At 46.0% G+C, this 18,574-nt stretch overlaps 4 protein-coding genes across 4 annotated transcripts; 3 read left to right on the top strand and 1 right to left on the bottom strand.

Annotated features, from left to right (window-relative positions):
- Positions 1-1,563: 1,563 nt before the first annotated feature.
- On the top strand, positions 1,564-7,504 carry LOC124656970 (probable serine/threonine-protein kinase BSK3). The gene is made up of 10 exons (XM_047195618.1): positions 1,564-1,657; positions 1,747-1,985; positions 2,743-2,878; positions 3,414-3,547; positions 3,649-3,754; positions 4,763-4,848; positions 5,351-5,539; positions 5,675-5,839; positions 5,990-6,103; positions 6,365-7,504. Exons 1-10 carry the CDS (start codon positions 1,564-1,566, stop codon positions 6,605-6,607), a joined length of 1,506 nt encoding a protein of 501 aa, XP_047051574.1. The 3' UTR covers positions 6,608-7,504.
- A 1,475-nt stretch (positions 7,505-8,979) lies between these two features.
- LOC124683426 (vesicle-associated membrane protein 714-like) lies at positions 8,980-11,129 on the top strand. The gene is made up of 4 exons (XM_047217937.1): positions 8,980-9,220; positions 9,430-9,620; positions 9,708-9,871; positions 10,587-11,129. The coding sequence occupies exons 1-4, from the start codon at positions 8,995-8,997 to the stop codon at positions 10,675-10,677; spliced, it is 672 nt and encodes a 223-aa protein (XP_047073893.1). The 5' UTR covers positions 8,980-8,994; the 3' UTR covers positions 10,678-11,129.
- Positions 11,130-12,284: 1,155 nt separating this feature from the next.
- On the top strand, positions 12,285-13,064 carry LOC124683423 (casparian strip membrane protein 2-like). The gene has a single exon (XM_047217935.1). It carries the CDS (start codon positions 12,285-12,287, stop codon positions 12,954-12,956), a length of 672 nt encoding a protein of 223 aa, XP_047073891.1. The 3' UTR covers positions 12,957-13,064.
- A 50-nt stretch (positions 13,065-13,114) lies between these two features.
- LOC124683424 (serotonin N-acetyltransferase 2, chloroplastic-like) lies at positions 13,115-13,934 on the bottom strand. The gene has a single exon (XM_047217936.1). It carries the CDS (start codon positions 13,837-13,839, stop codon positions 13,252-13,254), a length of 588 nt encoding a protein of 195 aa, XP_047073892.1. The 5' UTR covers positions 13,840-13,934; the 3' UTR covers positions 13,115-13,251.
- Positions 13,935-18,574: the final 4,640 nt, after the last annotated feature.

Raw genomic sequence — 18,574 nt, 5'->3', positions numbered from 1 at the left:
AGGCTGTTGTGCTACCACCGCCAACGGTGGGAGGGGGGAGCCGAAGCTCGGTCATCTGTCCAGGGCCCTCGTTCCCCGCCGTTGCTACGTCCAACTAGACGTGAATGACTTGCACATGCTGGCCGTTCCACCGGCATTCCAGGCCGGCTTGAGGGAGTGGATCAAGATCCCTCTGCCGAGAAGCATGGCCATCTCCGCCTATCGGTGGTGCGACGAGTGGGTGTAGGTGGCTTAACACGGCGGGCAGGTGGTAATGGGAGGAACTGGCCGGCGGTCGTCTTCAAGTACGACCTGGAGCGCGACGATGTGCTAGAGTTCATGACCAAGGCATTCAGCTTGAAGATGAACATCTACAAGCACAATAGATGTAGCTCCAAGACGTATGTCTGCCCCGACCATGGCTAGTCAGCGGCCTTCCTATTTATGTGTCTATATGTGTCCTGTACTAGTAAGCGTGAGATAATGATGAACATGCGTGTTGATGTGTTAATTTTGATCTAGGGTTACGAGGGGCTTTCGAAGCCTCATGTAGCTTTTGATCAGTGGTGTTACGTATTGTGGACGCATGTAACCTGCTTACTAATCTGATGGTCATTGCCAAATTCAGTGTGCTATATGTGTGGCCTAGCCCGTTTTGTGAAGTGGCAGCCCAACAAGAAACGAGGACTGACAATCCAGCGAAGTAAGAAACGTCCGCAACGGCGTTTCAGGCGTACTTGACTTATGCAGGCCGTTAGATTGGCTGATCCAACGGTTTAGGGCTTAAAATGGCTGTGAAGGTTTCTAGCTGGTTTAATTTTACTGTTATTTAATGTGTGATCAGGAACTGTTAGGGGCTAACATCACCAACTTTGAAGCGGTAACCTTAAGCCAGCTATAGCACATAACAAAACTCCAAATTTTTTTCCTATAGCTACCAAATTGGTAACCGGTGCTGACATATCAAACACTGGGCCAAAACTGCATAGAAACACAATGTTGAAAACCAAACTAAGTGCGCAAAAAGATGCAATAGCTCACGGCTAAACAGAAAAAACGTGAAAAACTCACGCGAGTAACAAACACACCCTAGAGCTCTTATAAGATTGGGTTGGCTGCGCTGCCAGCAGTCAATTGAGGGCTTCACTGGAAGTTTATTTTTTATTTTAGGGCCGGTGACACATTCGCCGTAATTCGGGGACGCTGTGCAGATGCCACGACATTCTTTAATCTTTATCACCAACGAACGGGCTTGGAGATGGCGGGCAATTCTCGGCACCCAAGTCGCTCCCGCCGCCCTCCCGCACGCAGCTGCTTCCACTCCGTGTGGATCCCACGACCAAAAGCGGAGTTCATACCTCAAAGTCTCATCAGCCGAAAAAGCAGTTTGAAGGAGTCGAACAAGAAGAACAAGTCCGCGCATGCCGCCGCCCACCCCACTATCTCTAACCGCGCGCACGACTTCCTCGCCGTCAACTCGCACCTGCCTTGCAATTCGGATTTCCTCAAGCGCAATTCGCCTCCTCCTCCTCCTCAGATCCCGCAAAGCCATCTGCCCACACCTCTGCTCCGATTCGCCGGAGAATGGGGGCGGGGTTGTGGAGGCTGCTGTGCTGCTGCTGCTGCTGCCGCCGCGACTCCGATCGTACTGACGCCAAGCTCAGGCCCGACGCCGCCGGTGCGCGCATGCCCCCCTTTCGATTGCGGTTTCTTCCTTCTCGAATCCCATCCCCTTCGTGCCCATTTGATTGAGGGTTTCTGCTGCAGGCGGGGAGGAGGCGGCGGCGGCGGCGGCAGGGGGGGAGTGGTACGACCTCCCGCCGTTCCAGGAGTTCACCTTCCAGCAGCTGCGCCTCGCCACCGCGGGCTTCGCCGCCGACAACATCGTCTCCGAAGGCGGCGACAAGGCGCCCAACGTCGTCTACAGGGGCAAGCTCGACGCCCAGCGCCGGATTGCCGTCAAGCGATTCCACCGCAACGCGTGGCCCGACGCGCGACAGTTCATGGTGGGTATTCGTATTCCCACACCACGCCGCACCCCGCCCCCGAGTTATTCGGAAAGGCTCCATTTTTTAAACTGATTCACTAGTTTTCTCGTCCATAATGAAATAGAGGCATCCACGCACATTTCGGATGGGATGGGAATGCCTTGTGCTTTCTTTTTTTAATATAATAGACCAAGATTAAGACAGCGTGCAGATGAATGATTTTTTTTTATATCTCTGTTTGTCTCACCCTGTCTGTTAGACATTTACTCCCTCCGTGCCACAATATAAGACATTTTTGCAAGCTAAAGAGCTTGCCACAAGGTCTTACATTGTACCTGAAGCTTTACATTCTAGTATTTAGACACCAAACTGCCAAACGCTCTCAAGTGTGAAATATAAAGGATTACTTTCCTCACTATTTATAGGACTTGACAATGTATGCACTGCTATACTTAGTTGCCAAATAACTTGATTAACACCTTTACACTAGTACTAGCGTGGTGGTTTCCAGTGTAACCAAAATGTGCCTTGCCCTTTTTTCTGTTGTTAAGATGGATCGATACCCCTTGCTATATCTAGACACATGCAGCTGCTGCTATATTGCCTCGGATTCTCTTACTCCACATTGGCAAACTCAACCCAAAGGGAGTTCACAATAATTTCAAATTGTGCCATTTTGCCTAGAGTAGAACGATTCTTCAAATTTTGCAACTGGCATGGTAAAACATTCAGAGCCGATGAGTGATACCCTTGGGAAATGTTTCTGTGCTTCCAGGAAGAAGCTAAGTCTGTTGGCCAGCTCCGGAACAAAAGATTCGTAAATTTGCTTGGTTGTTGCTGCGAAGCTGATGAAAGATTGCTTGTTGCTGAGTACATGCCCAACGACACACTGGCAAAGCATCTGTTCCATTGTGAGTTGATCTCTTGATGATGTAGCTAAGTCTTCGTGAAGTTTCATCTATTTTCCCTTTGTTTCTGCTGAAGCTGTTCTTGAGAATGTTTCTGTAGGAGGCAGCCTTTATGATTTTTCATTTTTTAGTTCGGGCCACAAGTAAATTTTGGCAGTTAACACATGATCCTGTACTGAAAATGTATTCCAACTGAACGTGTGCATAATAGTTGAAACCTTTATTGCAGTATATAGAACTGATTATGCTGATTGTTCTTTTGTGTATTTCGAAAATATTACTCTTTTAAACAATACGCCCATAAAAAGGAAGCATTTTTCTATTGTGAAGTGCATAACTTCTTCACAACACGCTATTTACCCACATGTCGTACATTCTCTCTGTGAGCTGCAAAGCTGAGGCACATGGTCCAGAGCAACCCATTCACAATCCACACTATAATGACTGTTATACAGTACTACTTATGTGATCCTCAGTTTTTCCTCTGATGATTATAAATAGGCGATTATTTTTTCACATCACATTTTCTATTTCACAGGGGAATCACAGGCAATGATATGGCCCATGAGATTACGGGTTGTTCTGTATGTCGTCGACGCTTTAGATTACTGCATAAGCAAGGGCCGGGATCTCTATCATGATCTTAATGCCTATAGAGTTTTGTTTGATGATGTGAGTATCGTGTAGTTTATTGTCATTGAAATGTTGGCATCACCTGCCACTCTCGCTATTATTTGAAACTTGTGAGATTGTTAACACTTGACACCCTGCAGGACTGCAACCCTAGGCTTTCATGTTTTGGTCTAATGAAGAACAGCCGGGATGGCAAAAGTTACAGCACCAATTTGGCATTTACTCCTCCTGAATACATGAGGACTGGTTAGTCCTTAATTTCCAGAATGTGCTAAAAATAGCTAAGTGACGCCCTTAATGTGATGTTTTAAAGTCTGTCTATAGTCTTGTGACCAGGCTATGTTTCTATGTAGATATGACTAGCCACTAATTATGTGCTACCTTTTTATTAGAATTAATTTAAGATGTTGTCAGGATTATTAGAAATTTCGTGTCTTTGCACCTGAATTAGTCTATTCCCCGCTCATATATCTGATGATTATATGAAATTAGCTTACAACAGTATGTGATGTATTTGCCGTAGAAAATTATAGCTTTCTGTACAAATAGGAAGGAGGCAAAAACTCTAAAAAAAATCGAGAAAACACAAAAAGCCTTTGCGTTTCATTTCATTGAAAAGAAGGGGGGAAATCGTTTGTTGTTACAATCCTCCTAAGACGCAGTTCTCTGAAAGGAAAACAAAAAGGTACAGCTCAGTGAACATCCCAGGTGTGCGGCAGGAGAACACGCAGGCCCGGCGCACCAGCCCTGGCCCAAAGGGCACCTTCGTCTTGGATCTTTGCGATGACATTGTGGACGGATGGTTCTGCCCCGTTGAACACACAGTTGTTGCGTTGCTTCCAGATTAGCCATGGGGTGAGAAGCGCGATCGAGGCGAGACCTTTGTGCAGCGGTTTGGGGCTGCAGGTTGCTCGCAGCCAGGAGAGGACGTTGTGCCAGACCTGACGGGAGAAGCAGCAGGCATAGAGCAGGTGCTGGATGGTTTCCATCTCCTGGTCGCAGAGCAAGCAGCGTGGGTTATGGCTCTTTTTTTTGTCATGGGGATTGATGCATGCTTTCGACTGCACAATACCATTTTGCTCTTATTATCAATTGAATTTATTACTAGTACAATATAGACCAGAGACTGCAATGGATGGAGTTTTCACTTTCTAACTTGTACTGTCTTGTCCTACTGCACATGTGAAGATTTATTTTAGTCGTCCCGGAGCTTTCAAAGCTCTAGTTTGCCTTACACTTCGGTTTTACCTGCAGGAAGAATAACTCCAGAAAGTGTCATATACAGCTTCGGCACATTGTTATTGGATGTTCTTAGTGGGAAGCATATTCCTCCTAGCCATGTAAAATTTCTTGGATTTATTTCTTTATCAGTATGCATTGTGGTTCTGTCATAAACTCATAATCATGTATTTTTATGCTCTACATCAATGTTATACAAGAGTTATATCTAAATCCAGTTACATATAGTGTGAAATTGCTTGCTGTTGTCTATTTGCTTCATTGAGCAATGCAGAGTACATTAAATGTTTTTTGTCTGCACAGTTTCTACTGTGTTCAGACTCTTTACAAGTATAAGGGACTTGCAATTGATATCAACATCTCTTACTTAGTTGGGAGCCATATCGAAGGGTGTTGTAGTGATGAATCTATGGGATAAATGAACAAAGCAGTATTTTACTTTAAACCTTGATGCGCCTGTACACACCTCAGCTTGTATAATCTAGAAAAGCAAGAGTTGGATGGAGTAGGAAATATTTAATAATTTGGTAAAATTAGAGAACAAACAGAATTTGATATTTTGTTGTTACGGTTATTTCAACTGATTACTGCAAATATGTCCAGGCCCTTGATCTGATTCGAGATCGAAACTTCAGTATGCTCATAGACTCCTGTTTAGAGGGCCAAATTTCTAATGAGGAAGGAACAGAACTACTGCGTTTAGCTTCAAGGTGCCTGCATTATGAACCACGAGAACGGCCTAATGTAAGATCTTTGGTTCTTGCGCTGGTTTCTCTTCAGAAGGATGTCGAGGTGAATACATATCTCATCATACATCTCCAGTATGCATTAAAGCATGTTCCTGTTCCTTTATTTGTGTCCTTACGTTTTCTAGTCAAGATGGTTCATCTTGAGAATATTTTTTGATAATACCAATATGCTTTGCAGTCTCCATCTTACGATCTGATGGATAAACCCCGTGGTGGTACATTTACCCTTCAACCGATCCATCTTTCTCCTCTTGCTGAAGCTTGCTCCAGACAGGATCTTACTGCAATACATGAAATTCTAGAGTCAACTGGCTATAAAGATGACGAGGGAACAGCGAATGAGGTATTTGATCTGTACTTAATCTAAACCCCCATGTGTTCTGCTATATTTTGTTACTAGCGAAATTTGTTTGGGAGCAATATATTGGTGTTTATTAGTGGTTTTTAATATTTCTGTGAGCGCTTTGCCTAACTCGTTTCTTCTTGGCGGTAGCTCTCATTTCAGATGTGGACTAATCAAATGCAAACTACCATTGACTCAAAGAAGAAGGGCGATAGTGCATTTCGACAAAAAGATTTTAGCATGGCCATTGGTTGCTACTCTCAGGTTGCCTTTCATCTGCTTATTGGGTTTCACTTAAGTTGTCATTTGTTTCAAACTGTCATAATTAATTCAGGACACCGTGCGTGATTTATATGCAACAGTTTAAATATGGTGTTCTCCATCTTCTGCAATGACCCTAACTAAGTTGCTTGACCATATGCCTTTTGGACAAATGTAGCTTCAAACTATTTGTAACTTTGTATTGGCTTCACAAGTTTCTGTTCCTGGAGGTCAATTTTGATTATTATTTTAATTGCTGTGCAGTTCATTGATGTTGGTACCATGATATCGCCAACAATCTATGCCAGGCGTTGCTTGTCATATCTCATGAATGACAAGCCGCAACAAGCTCTGAATGATGCCGTGCAAGCTCTGGCGATATTTCCTACATGGCCGACTGCATTTTATCTTCAGGCTGCAGCCCTATTTTCATTGGGAAAAGAGAAGGAAGCTCGGGAAGCACTCCAGGAGGGTGCAGCTGTAGAGACAAAGAGTAGGGTCCATTAAAGATGTATAGCTGAACAGCAGGTACCCCCCTCCCTCAGAAAGATAACGCTACCACCTACCTGCATGTTCATAGCATGGTAACTTAGGTACTAGATTATGAAAAATAAGAAGAAAAAAAACACCCCAGTTTGTACAAAATGGTTAGGTAATTAGGGAAATTGATTTTTGTTTGTATAATTTTGTGTAAATTACAGTTTGAGCTTGTCATCCTCGCATACAGATGAGGAAACTCAAGCAAATGTAACACCATTACAAGCTTTGTGATCAGTGCTTGAGTGTTGGAAGAAGGAATTTGAGAAGCGTAGCATCTTTCTGATATTGAGTTTCCTCACCATCATTGTAGTGAGAATCTTACACGTTGTTGTTCAGGCGCTCTTCACTTGCTGGAGACAACAGCAGGTCTAATTTTGCTTAGGAGCAAGGAGACTGCCAGTTAGCCTTGTTATACATAGTATTTTTTTTATGTATATATATGAAAAATATACATAGTTAGAATATACTGCAGAGAGGGCAAGAGAGAGCCTATTCACCCAGTTCACTCTGCCGCATGAACGAGGAGATGGAGATGAAGAAAAGGTGTTACAGTGCATCTCATCTGTCAATCATCCTCGTCAGATCATGTTATGATGGTCATAGGTTGTAGGGTTTGTAGAGCAAGTGTTGATTGGTCTTTTTACTCTTGTCTTGGTCCTCAGCTCAGCTGGGCACAGTGATTTGAGAGTCATGTATTGTTAGTGTTGTGGAGAGAAGATTTGCTGAATTCTTCTGTAATGATTTAGTTTTGGGTGCAGTGTGAGCTTTGTATGTATGCGAGAAGGCTCTATTCGGAACAGATCATGGGCTATTATATTGGTCCCATACGCCATGAAATGGCATGTAACATACAGTTCGTTTTCTGGTCTGTTGTGATCAGTTAGGGGATCTTTTATTATTATTTTCCTCTTCTGCTACTAAATAAAAAAAATGAAAAATTTGCTATAGCCTATAGGGCACTGTTATTTTCCGGCGTTTGCTGATACACACAACCTAATATATCTTTATCAGGTACCATTACAATTTTGTGACACATTTGCTGGAACATACCACTTGATGAAAATTTTGCACTTTTGCCTAGGATGACCATACTATGATTGGTTTTGAAGATAAAATGTGAAACTTCCCATTTTTACCCGGGTGGTTTTATTTGGCAAATGTGTCACAGAATTGTAATAATACAACCGGCAGGTGTGTTTTGGCAAACATCAATTATTTTTTCCAAAAAACAGAATAGCACAATCTATACCGTCGACGACTGGTTTTGCCTCCTGGGACCGAGTTAATGTGGGTGAGGATTTTTTTTCCCCTCTCCTTTGATGCCATCACCTTAGCCCCTCCATATCAATCACTCCGCCTCCCCCTCCGGCCACCACTTTGACGTCATGGGACAGAAAGGAGGGGATGCTCCTCTCTCGCAAGTTGTGTAACAAGATCTATGCTGCAGTTTTGGTATCGCGATGGTGTTGCACCGACGGAGATGGCAGTGTTATCTCAAATAAAAGTCCCTGGGCTCCAACACCATCTAGATTTGTTTGGTGTGCCGCTACCGAGGAGAATGTGAGTTTTTTTCATCATCATTATTCATGGAAGATTGGTTGGTTCTTTGTTGTCAGCACTCAGCACGACTCCATGAACAATGCCAGAGAGACAGTACCATGCTCCTCAGTAGCAACTAGACCATTGGTGAGCAAGATTGACGACTTGGTGTGAGGGTATTGCTGGGGTCGTATGTCTAAATCAGCCTGTTTCTCATGTTGATATGCTTGCCGTGATTGCCAATGTCTATCATACGTGAAGGTCTACTATGCGACGGTTCAATAATGTTTGGTCCGTTGTAGGTCGTTTTAGGTATTTTGGTGGTGTAATTTCTCGATGGTGTCATAGAGCTATGGCAGCGCAACCACGACGAGTTGAACAGCGGCTTTGGCCAATATTTTGTGGGTATGTGATCTTAATTATAATCTTCTTTTCATTTGTGGTTTTCATGTGGTTGTGGGTTCATTTAGCTATTATTTGAATCTGATATTATCAGTGAATCTAACACATGTCAGATTTAATTAAAAGACACTTACTTATACATGCGCAAAGGGGGGAAATAATCAGAGAAAAAAGGATTAGTTTTTGTTCAGAAGTATGCACGTGTTCCATTCAGAAAAAAAAGATGAGTCGAGAAAACCGTGAATAGAGAAAGCAGTAGGCGACGGCAGTACGGTACGGCACGGCGCCGCTCCAAATCCCCAAACACAACCGCCCCCCTCCCTCCTCCTTCCTCGACCCAAGGGCAGATCAGATCAGGCCGCCGCCGCCTCCAAACTCCAGTTCCCACTCCCACCCTGCCACCCTTCTCCAGGATGGCGATCGTGTACGCGCTCGTGGCGCGGGGCACGGTGGTGCTGGCCGAGTTCGCCGCCGTCTCGGGCAACGCCGGCGCCGTCGCGCGCCGCATCCTCGAGAAGCTCCCCGCAGCCGACGCCGAGCCGCGCCTCTGCTTCGCGCAGGACCGCTACATCTTCCACGTCCTCCGCTCCCCCGCCGACGGGCTCACCTTCCTATGCATGGCCAACGACACTTTCGGAAGTCAGTTTCTTTCCCCTTCGCTCCCCCACTCTACTCTTCTTACTTAGCCTACCAGTACTACTCAGATCATTTCAATCAACGTTTGCATACCGAAGCAACCTGTTGTTCTACAACATTACATATTGCCACCATCTTGCAGTTTACTGTAACCATCCCGCACACACTGTTGCTAACACTTAACTAACCATGCCATTCGTTTCACGATGCAGGGAGGGTCCCCTTCATATACCTGGAGGACATCCAGATGAGGTTCATGAAGAACTACGGCAGGGTCGCGCACTCCGCGCTCGCCTACGCCATGAACGACGAGTTCTCCAGGGTGCTCCACCACCAGATGGAGTTCTTCTCCAGCAACCCCAGCGCCGACACCCTCAACCGCCTCCGCGGCGAAGTCAGCGAGGCAAGCACCACAAAACTTAGGACAGTCCATGTTTATGGCGTTTAGCGTGCTGAGCTTACCGTGCTTGTGTTTTCCGAACATCTGCAGATACACACTGTCATGGTTGACAACATAGACAAGATACTGGACAGGGGCGACCGCATCTCGCTGCTTGTGGACAGGACCTCCACGATGCAGGACAGCGCTTTTCACTTCCGCAAGCAATCCAAGAGGCTCAGGAGAGCTCTCTGGATGAAGAATGCCAAGCTTCTGTAAGTGTTGCGCATCCCCATCCTCCATAGTTTGCATTGCTTTCCTTGTTGTTAGTTTTTGTGGACACTAGCCGTTAATTATGGATCAATCGCGTGGTTATTGACTATAAAAATTATTCTTCTGCAATAGTTTAACCATACAGAGAGCAAGTCCCTTTTGCTACCGCTAAACACTGCCGGATCTGGTCTCTGCAGAACTACTTGCGCTTGTTTCGTGCCAGTTATCATTTTCCATGTTCCCTCAGATTCAATCTGGCACGAAACTTGTCATTCCTGAATAAAAAGAACTGTTATGTACTGGGAGGGAGCAAGTTCCCTTTTGCTATCAATAAACACTTCCAGATCTGGTACTACTGCCAGTTATAATTTTTCCATGTCCCCCGATTCAGTCTAGCTGGAAAATTGTCATTTCTAAACAAAGAGCTGTTTTTTATGAGAATGTGAGATGGTGAATTATGTGCTACCATTAAAGAAATTAATGGGGAAATTATATAGCTATAAGAGTAAAATACCTCCATGAAAGTGTTGTGGTGTGTCGTAGCTGAAAATGGTGAAACCCTGCTCTTTTGACAGGCAATCTAGTAATTAGCAGATATTTGCTGGTGCAGCTGACTAATGGTCGACTATACGTTAGAATCCTGTTTCGTGATTTCTACATGTCGATATAACTTGTTGGCAGTTTTCTGAGATATTTTTCGTCCTGGAATTGTTGCAGAGCGGTGTTGACCGTGGTCATTGTGCTGCTGCTTTACTTGATCATTGCTGCTTTCTGCGGAGGCCTAGCCCTTTCATCATGCAGATCATAAAAACACTATGGATCTACCGCAGTTGGGGCTCCAGCTCAGCTTCCAAAGTTAAAACCTGCTGTTTTGAGCGACAGAATCGCAGTTGAGTTCTCAGTAGAGTGTTTTACTCATACAAGTCAATCTGAAATGTTTGTACAAAACAGGATCTGCATGTACAGTATGTCTTTCGGGTACCTGAACTAGGTTGATGTTTACACTTTGCTGTAGTTATCTTTTTGAAGTGGTGGTTCTGTGCATGAATTTTGCATCTTCCTTATCTTTTGCAGCCATTGTGCTTGTGGATGATTTGTGTATCTTGTGGCACTAGTTATGAATGCTCAATGCTCCTGTTCATAGAAGTTAATGTTGTATAGTAATCTTTCTGGAAAAGATATTGGTGTTGAGGAAGTTACCATATGTAATGAAATCTAGGAATGAAATTTATGCATGACAGGTCAAAATACTTTGATGTATGTTTTTTATATTTTCAATTGGTTTTTTTCAAATTTTCAATTGGGGTTGCTAAGATATGCAAACAACACATGCACGAGTGAAGTCTTACTTCGATGTATGGCAATTGTTGAGGTTTCTGAATGTTGATTGCGCACATTCTGGAGCGACATCTGAAAATGAGCATAGGGAGTAGCTATTCGAAAAATCACTCCGGTTGACTCTTGTCTCTTGATTTGAAAGCAGATTCCCTGCATATATGAATGCAGTTAGTTTTGGATATGGAGAGTGGGGAAACTGTATTAGGTCTTACAGTGAAATTCTGGTTGGTTACTGGGTTGATGTAAGCTTTGCTATTCTAGTCCGATTGCTGAAAGCTGTAGGATTTGTGCTGCATCCTTACAACGCCAATCAACTTCGTTGACGATTGGTTTCGCTATGAATAAGGTTTATACATGACAGATCAAAATACACCGATGTATATTTTTATTATTTCCATCTGGGGTTGCTAAGTTGTGTGAAAGCGAAGTCATACTTCAATGTATGTTACAGTTGAGGTTTACGAATGTTGATTGGGCACATTCTAGAGCGACATTTGAAAGGGAGTATATCGAGTAATAGCTCTGTAGCTGCTTGAAAAACCAAAACCGGTTGACCATCTTAGTCCAGAAATATATGGAGAGCGGGGAAGCTGTATTACTTTTTTGAATGAGGTTCTTATTGGTACTGGGATGAAATGGCCTTGATATGGCTTGTGCTATTCAAGTGTACTTGCTGAAAGCTGCAAGATTTGTGCTACATCCTTACAACGCCAATCAACTTCGTTGACGATTGGTTTTGCTATGAATATCTGCAATGTATGCAATGTCTTTCTAGTTCAACTGCTCCTGGTTGTGTCCAGTTCCAATATCTGTGAAATGCAGAGCAGTTAGAAAAGCAAATTCCAGCAAACTAAGCAACCACTCCTGCAAACCCAACCACACTACTACACCTTTCAACTTCTTCACAATTAGGCATTTCAATTATTCTTCCAACAATTCCATTACCTCTACACTTGTTCAGCCTATGTGTATATATTGCACTGCAGTATGATCTGTATGCAACAAAGCAATCTTCATCTTCGTCTCACATCGCAAGTAAACAGCAATTGATCAGAGCAGCTAGTTACCTTAGTCACCATGAGCAGCACCAATGAAGCCACCGTCATCCACGTTGACGACACCACCGGCAAGGCCCCGGTTACAGCTGCGCCGCCACCAGCAGCAGCCCCAACCGCGCCGGTGCAGCAGCAGCGCAAGTCCGGTGGCGGTGTGCCGTTCCTCCTGCGCGGCGGCGCCGATGGCTTCCGTCGCTGCATGGCCTTCGTGGACCTGCTGCTGAGGGTTGTCGCCTTCGGGCCGACACTGGCAGCCGCCATCGCCACGGCCACCTCCAACGAGACGCTCTCCGTCTTCACCGAGCACTTCCAGTTCCGGGCCAGGTTCGACGACTTCCCGACCTTCACCTTCTTCGTGGCTGCCAACGCGATCGCGGCGGGGTACCTGGTTCTGTCGCTCCCCTTCTCCGTCGTGGGGATCATCCGGCCGAAGGCGACAGTCGTCAGGCTGCTGCTGCTCATCGGCGACACGGTGATGGTGGTGCTCGTGACGGCAGCCGCGTCCGCGGCGGCGGCGATCGTGTACGTGGCGCACGAGGGGAACATGCGCGCCAACTGGGTGCCCATCTGCATGAACTTCCACGGCTTCTGCGAGCGCACCAGCGGCTCTGTCGTCGCCTCCTTCCTCGCCGTCCTCGTCTTCATCCTCCTCGTCCTCCTCTCCGCATGCGCCATCCGGCGCCGACCATGCTAGGCTACAACCCATCGATCGACCGCGCTCAATGCTTTCGAATATCATGATTGTGCTCTCTACTTTACTTTGGTTTGGTCGTGCATGAAACTGTGCAATCTCATATATTTCTGTTCTGTGGTGTGAGGTGTTCGATTGACAATCGATTGTTCGTCGATCACTATGTAATGTGAGTTGTATTAATCATATTTTGACATTTTGGATCAATCCCCAATTGGTGCTGAGCAAACCAGGAAGAAAAACAAAAAGAAAGAAAGAAATGCACAGCACAGCACAGCACGGAACAGATGGATGGTGATCACTGTGCAGCAGTCTTCTGCTTGCTGCGGTAGTACGCCATGCCCCGGATGCCGTCGGGGTCCATGGCGAACCCGAGCGGGCGGTAGAAGCCCACCACCCTGGGCTCGGCGTAGAGCACGATGTTGCCGACGCCCTTGCGCCGGAGCTCCGCCACGAGCCGCTCCATGACGGCGCGGCCGAGCCCGAGCCCCTGGCACGACGGCTCCACCACCACGTCCCACACCACCGCGTTGAACACCCCGTCCCCGGCCGCGCGCGCGAACGCCACGGGACGGCCCGTCGCCGCCGACGCCAGCCACGCCACCTCGCTGTGCTCCAGCGCGCGCCGCAGCCGCTCCTCCTGCCGCTGCGGGAACCCCACGCGCGCGAACACCTGGTTCAGGGCCGCTACGTCCAGGCCCTCCGCGGTGCGCCGCACGTCGAAGCCGCGGGATGCTAGCTCGGTGTCCGACACCGTCAGCTGGACGCCGATGCCGGCGGACGCGGCCGGACGGTGCGGGAGGAATGGGTTCCTGGGTTTGAACGTGACGGCGGCACGGAGGAAGCCGCGCGCGCTGGGGCGGGGCTGCACCTGCGGTTGTTGCATGGCTGATGTTGGCTTCAGACTCCAGTGGCCATGGATTGCTTGCTTATCCTTATTTCCATCGCTTAGGCTCCTCTCCTTCCCTCCCGCCAAGCCGCCACTAGTTCCGTTACACGGATTATCGAGGTTATTATCTGGAAATGTTTACAAACGCTACGCGTCTCAACTCATTAGAGCATCTCCAGTCGGTGGCCCGGGCACAATCCAGACTTGGAAATTGATCCGGATTAGACCTATTTTGGGCATGGGGAGCAAACGATTTTCCAGCCGTTCCGGGGAATTTGCGCGGGCTAGAACGCGGAATCTTCACTGACACGCGGGCCAGAGCGCCTAATTTGCTCCATCCGGAGTCCCCGGCAGCACCCTGGGAAACCGAGGATGGCCCGGGGAGTCCGAACGGATTTATGCCTAAATCCGGACGAAAACGAGAAGCTGGAGGCGTGGCTGGGCCATTTTCGTCCGTCCGGGTGAAAAAAAGAGTTCATGGGATCTTCCCGGGGACATGGCTGGAGATGCTCTTAGTGTGCACCTAAGAGCATGTCTAACAGACCCCCTATTTTTCTGCCCTGTAAAACGCGAGTAGAGCCCTGTATTCACGTTCCACCGGCCAAAAACTCGTCCGAGCTAGCAGACCCCGTATCCCCACCCCGTAAAACAGAATCCTACAGGGTGGGGATACGGGGTCTGCTAGATCGGACGAGTTTCCAATCCCTCAAAACGGGATTTTAGACAACAATTTCAGACAACTATTTCTGATCAAACATAGCACATCCAAAACATGTGATGCATAATTCATAGTTTTTACATCACAACGCGATCAACACGATCATAGCCAATGTTCAAGCCACCACCAACACCATCGATGCGATCAACCATCAACGAGTCCATCGCCAGCGCCGCCACCACTCGCCGGAGACTCACCTCGAGGAGTCGACGCACCAACAACACTTGCAGCACGAGCTTGACGCGCGAGCATATTCCTCGCCATGATGTACGCCTTGGTATCCTTCCACCACGCCAGCTGATCCTCGTCCATGTCCTCGGTGCGCATCATCATGATCTTCCTCTCTTCGGCCAAGAGCTCCTTCATCGCCTTGGCTTCTTTGAGTGCGATCATCCTCGATTCCAGTTCGGCCTTCACCTTGGCATCTTCCCGCCTTGCTTCCACCGTGGCAAGCTTCACCTCCTTCTTCTTCTCGGTGATGAGGATCTTGGTCTCCAATGTCTTCATCATCAATGCCTCCTTGGACTTCATGAGTTGATCCAACTTCTCCTTGAAGCTAGCTGCTTCGCCTTCTACCTTCATCCTCTCCTTGGATTTCTTGGAGCCCTCGGGCTTCCCTTTGTTTCTCGCATTCATGTCCTCCGCTTCATCATCCATGCTGAGCATTGCTTCCTTCTTGCACTTTGGTTCACTGTCCCTCAACTTCCACTTAGGAAGATGTTGAAGCAAGGAAAAGTAATGTTGGAACTGAAATTCCTTGTGCTTGGAGCCGACCATGTCTTTGTACCTCATTTGAGCATACTTGGGCTGCACAACAACAATATTAATGTGATGTTTGCACATCATTGATACGTCTCCGACGTATCGATAATTTCTTATGTTCCATGCCACATTATTGATGATATCTACATGTTTTATACACATTATATGTCGTATTTATGCATTTTCCGGCACTAACCTATTAACGAGATGCCGAAGAGCCGATTCTTTGTTTTCTGCTGTTTTTGGTTTCAGAAATCCTAGTAAAGAAATATTCTCGGAATTGGACGAAATCAACACCCAGGGGCCTATTTTTGCACGAAGCTTCTAGAAGACCGAGGGGGAAAGGAAGTGGGGCCACGAGGCGCCGCCACAGTAGGGCGGCGCGGCCCAGGAGCTGGCCGCACGGCCCTGGCGTGTGGGGCCCTCGTGTGGCCCCCCGCGTTGCCCTTCCGCCTACTTAAAGCCTCTGTGACGAAACCCCCAGTACCGAGAGCCACGATACGGAAAACCTTACTGAGACGCCGCCGCCGCTAATCCCATCTCGGGGGATTCAGGAGATCGCCTCCGGCACCCTGCCGGAGAGGGGAATCATCTCCCGGAGGACTCTTCACCGCCATGGTCGCCTCCGGAGTGATGAGTGAGTAGTTCACCCCTGGACTATGGGTCCATAGCAGTAGCTAGATGGTTGTCTTCTCCTCATGTGCTTCATTGTCGGATCTTGTGAGCTGCCTAACATGATCAAGATCATCTATCTCGTAATGCTATATGTTGTGTTTGTCGGGATCCGATGGATAGAGAATACTATGTTATGTTGATTATCAATCTATTACCTATGTGTTGTTTATGATCTTGCATGCTCTCCGTTATTAGTAGAACCTATGGCCAAGTTTTTGCTCTTAACTCCAAGAGGGAGTATTTATGCTCGATAGTGGGTTCATGCCTCCATTAAATCTGGGACAGTGACAGAAAGTTCTAAGGTTGTGGATGTGCTGTTGCCTTTGATTACATTACGCACCATACTTAATGCAATTGTCTGTTGTTTACAACTTAATACTGGAAGGGGTTCGGATGATAACCTGAAGGTGGACTTTTTAGGCATAGATGCATGCTGGATAGCGGTCTATGTACTTTGTCGTAATGCCCAATTAAATCTCACAATACTCATCATATCATGTATGTGCATGGTCATGCCCTCTCTATTTGTCAATTGCTCGACTGTAATTTGTTCACCCAACATGCTATTTATCTTATGGGAGAGACACCTCTAGTGAACTCGTGGACCCCGGTCCATTCTTTTACATTGAATACAATCTACTCGCAATACTTGTTCTCACTGTTTTCTCGCAAACAATCATCATCCACACTATACATCTAATCCTTTGTTACGAGCAAGCCGGTGAGATTGACAACCTCACCTGTTTCGTTGGAGCAAAGTACTTTGGTTGTGTTGTGCGGGTTCCACGTTGGCGCCGGAATCCCTGGTGTTGCGCCGCACTACATCCCGCCGCCATCAACCTTCAACGTGCTTCTTGACTCCTACCGGTTCGATTAAACCTTGGTTTCTTACTGAGGGAAACTTGCTACTGTGCGCATCACACCTTCCTCTTGGGGTTCCCAACGGACGTGTCAACTACACGCATCAAGCAAATTTCTGGCGCCGTTGCCGGGGACGAAGAAAAGTTACACCGCAAAGATTTCTAACTCCCACGTCAACTACACGCCAGCACAAATTTCTGGCGCCGTTGCCGGGGAGATCAAGACACGCTGCAAGGGGAGTCTCCACAATCCAATCTCTTTACTTTGTTTTTGTCTTGCTTTATTTTATTTACTTCTTTGTTTGCTGCATTATATCAAAACACAAAAAAAATTAGTTGCTAGCTTTACTTTATTTACTGTCTTGCACTCTATATCAAAAACACAAAAAAATTAGTTACTTGCATTTTACTTTTGTTACCATGTCTAGTTCTGCACCTGTTACTTCTTCACTTGAGGAATTAGTCTTCACTTTTAAACAAGGGGATGAGGAGAGTTTTAAAGATGCTTGGTCCAGAATTTTTACTTTTTATCGTAAAACTGAACCTCAAATGACTCTAAGTTTGCTCCTTAGTAATTTTTATTTTGGTCTTATGATTCGCTATAGATATGCCTTGGATGCTGTAGTGGGAGGAGATTTTCTTCATTGCAATGGGGATCAAGCTTTTAATGCCATAAAGAAGTTGGTTGCGTCACATGATTCAGCTAATAACTTTGATTCAGCCCTTATTAGCATCTATAATAGATTAAACACTCTTGAGACAAGTGCATCTCGCTTGAATGAAAATTATACATATGTTTGTAACCGTATTGATCAAGTTTTAGTGAACTCTGAACCTTCATTATGGGATCCTACTATTAAAATTGTTATCGGTGACCAAACTCTTCATGCCAATTGTGATATTATGCCCGAATTTTGCCTAATGCCTAAGAGTATTCATGAATCTTTGAAACTTTGGGGATTTGTTGAAGGGGAGAAGGAATAACCCTTATTGATAACTCTGTTATAATTCCTAAAGGAATAGCTGCGGGTGTGCATACAACCATTCTTGGGAGAACAATATCCATTGATTATCTTGTGATTGAATGTGCAGGAACAGGACAAATCACACTCGGAAGGTCTCTGCTGAAACTATTAGGAGCAGTCATAGATATGGGAGAAGGCACCCTAAAATTCACCTCTACACCGGGGGGTAGACATATATTCCCTAAATCAAAGAGTAAGAAAAAGAACAAGAAAGGTAAGGGTAAAGCCCAAGGTAATGTTGATACTGCATCTCTTGACAATACTTGATACACACTTTCTGCGCCTAGCTGAAAGGCGTTAAAAAAGCGCTTATGGGAGACAACCCATGTTTTTACTTCTGCACTTTTATTTTATATTTGAGTCTTGGAAGTTGTTTACTACTGTAGCAACCTCTCCTTATCTTAGTTTTGTGCATTGTTGTGCCAAGTAAAGTCTTTGATAGTAAGGTTCATACTAGATTTGGATTACTGCGCAGAAACAGATTTCTTTGCTGTAACGAATTTTGACCTGCCTCTCTGTAGGTAGCTCAGAAAAATATGCCAATTTACGTGCGTGATCCTCAGATATGTACGCAACTTTCATTCGATTTGGGCATTTTCATTTGAGCAAGTCTGGTGCCACTTTAAAATTCGTCTTTACGAACTGTTCTGTTTTGACAGATTCTGCCTTTTATTTCGCATTGCCTCTTTTGC

Source organism: Lolium rigidum, chromosome 1, assembly GCF_022539505.1.
Source record: "Lolium rigidum isolate FL_2022 chromosome 1, APGP_CSIRO_Lrig_0.1, whole genome shotgun sequence".
Classification (NCBI taxonomy): domain Eukaryota; kingdom Viridiplantae; phylum Streptophyta; class Magnoliopsida; order Poales; family Poaceae; genus Lolium; species Lolium rigidum.
This window is presented reverse-complemented; position numbering and strand designations above follow the sequence as displayed.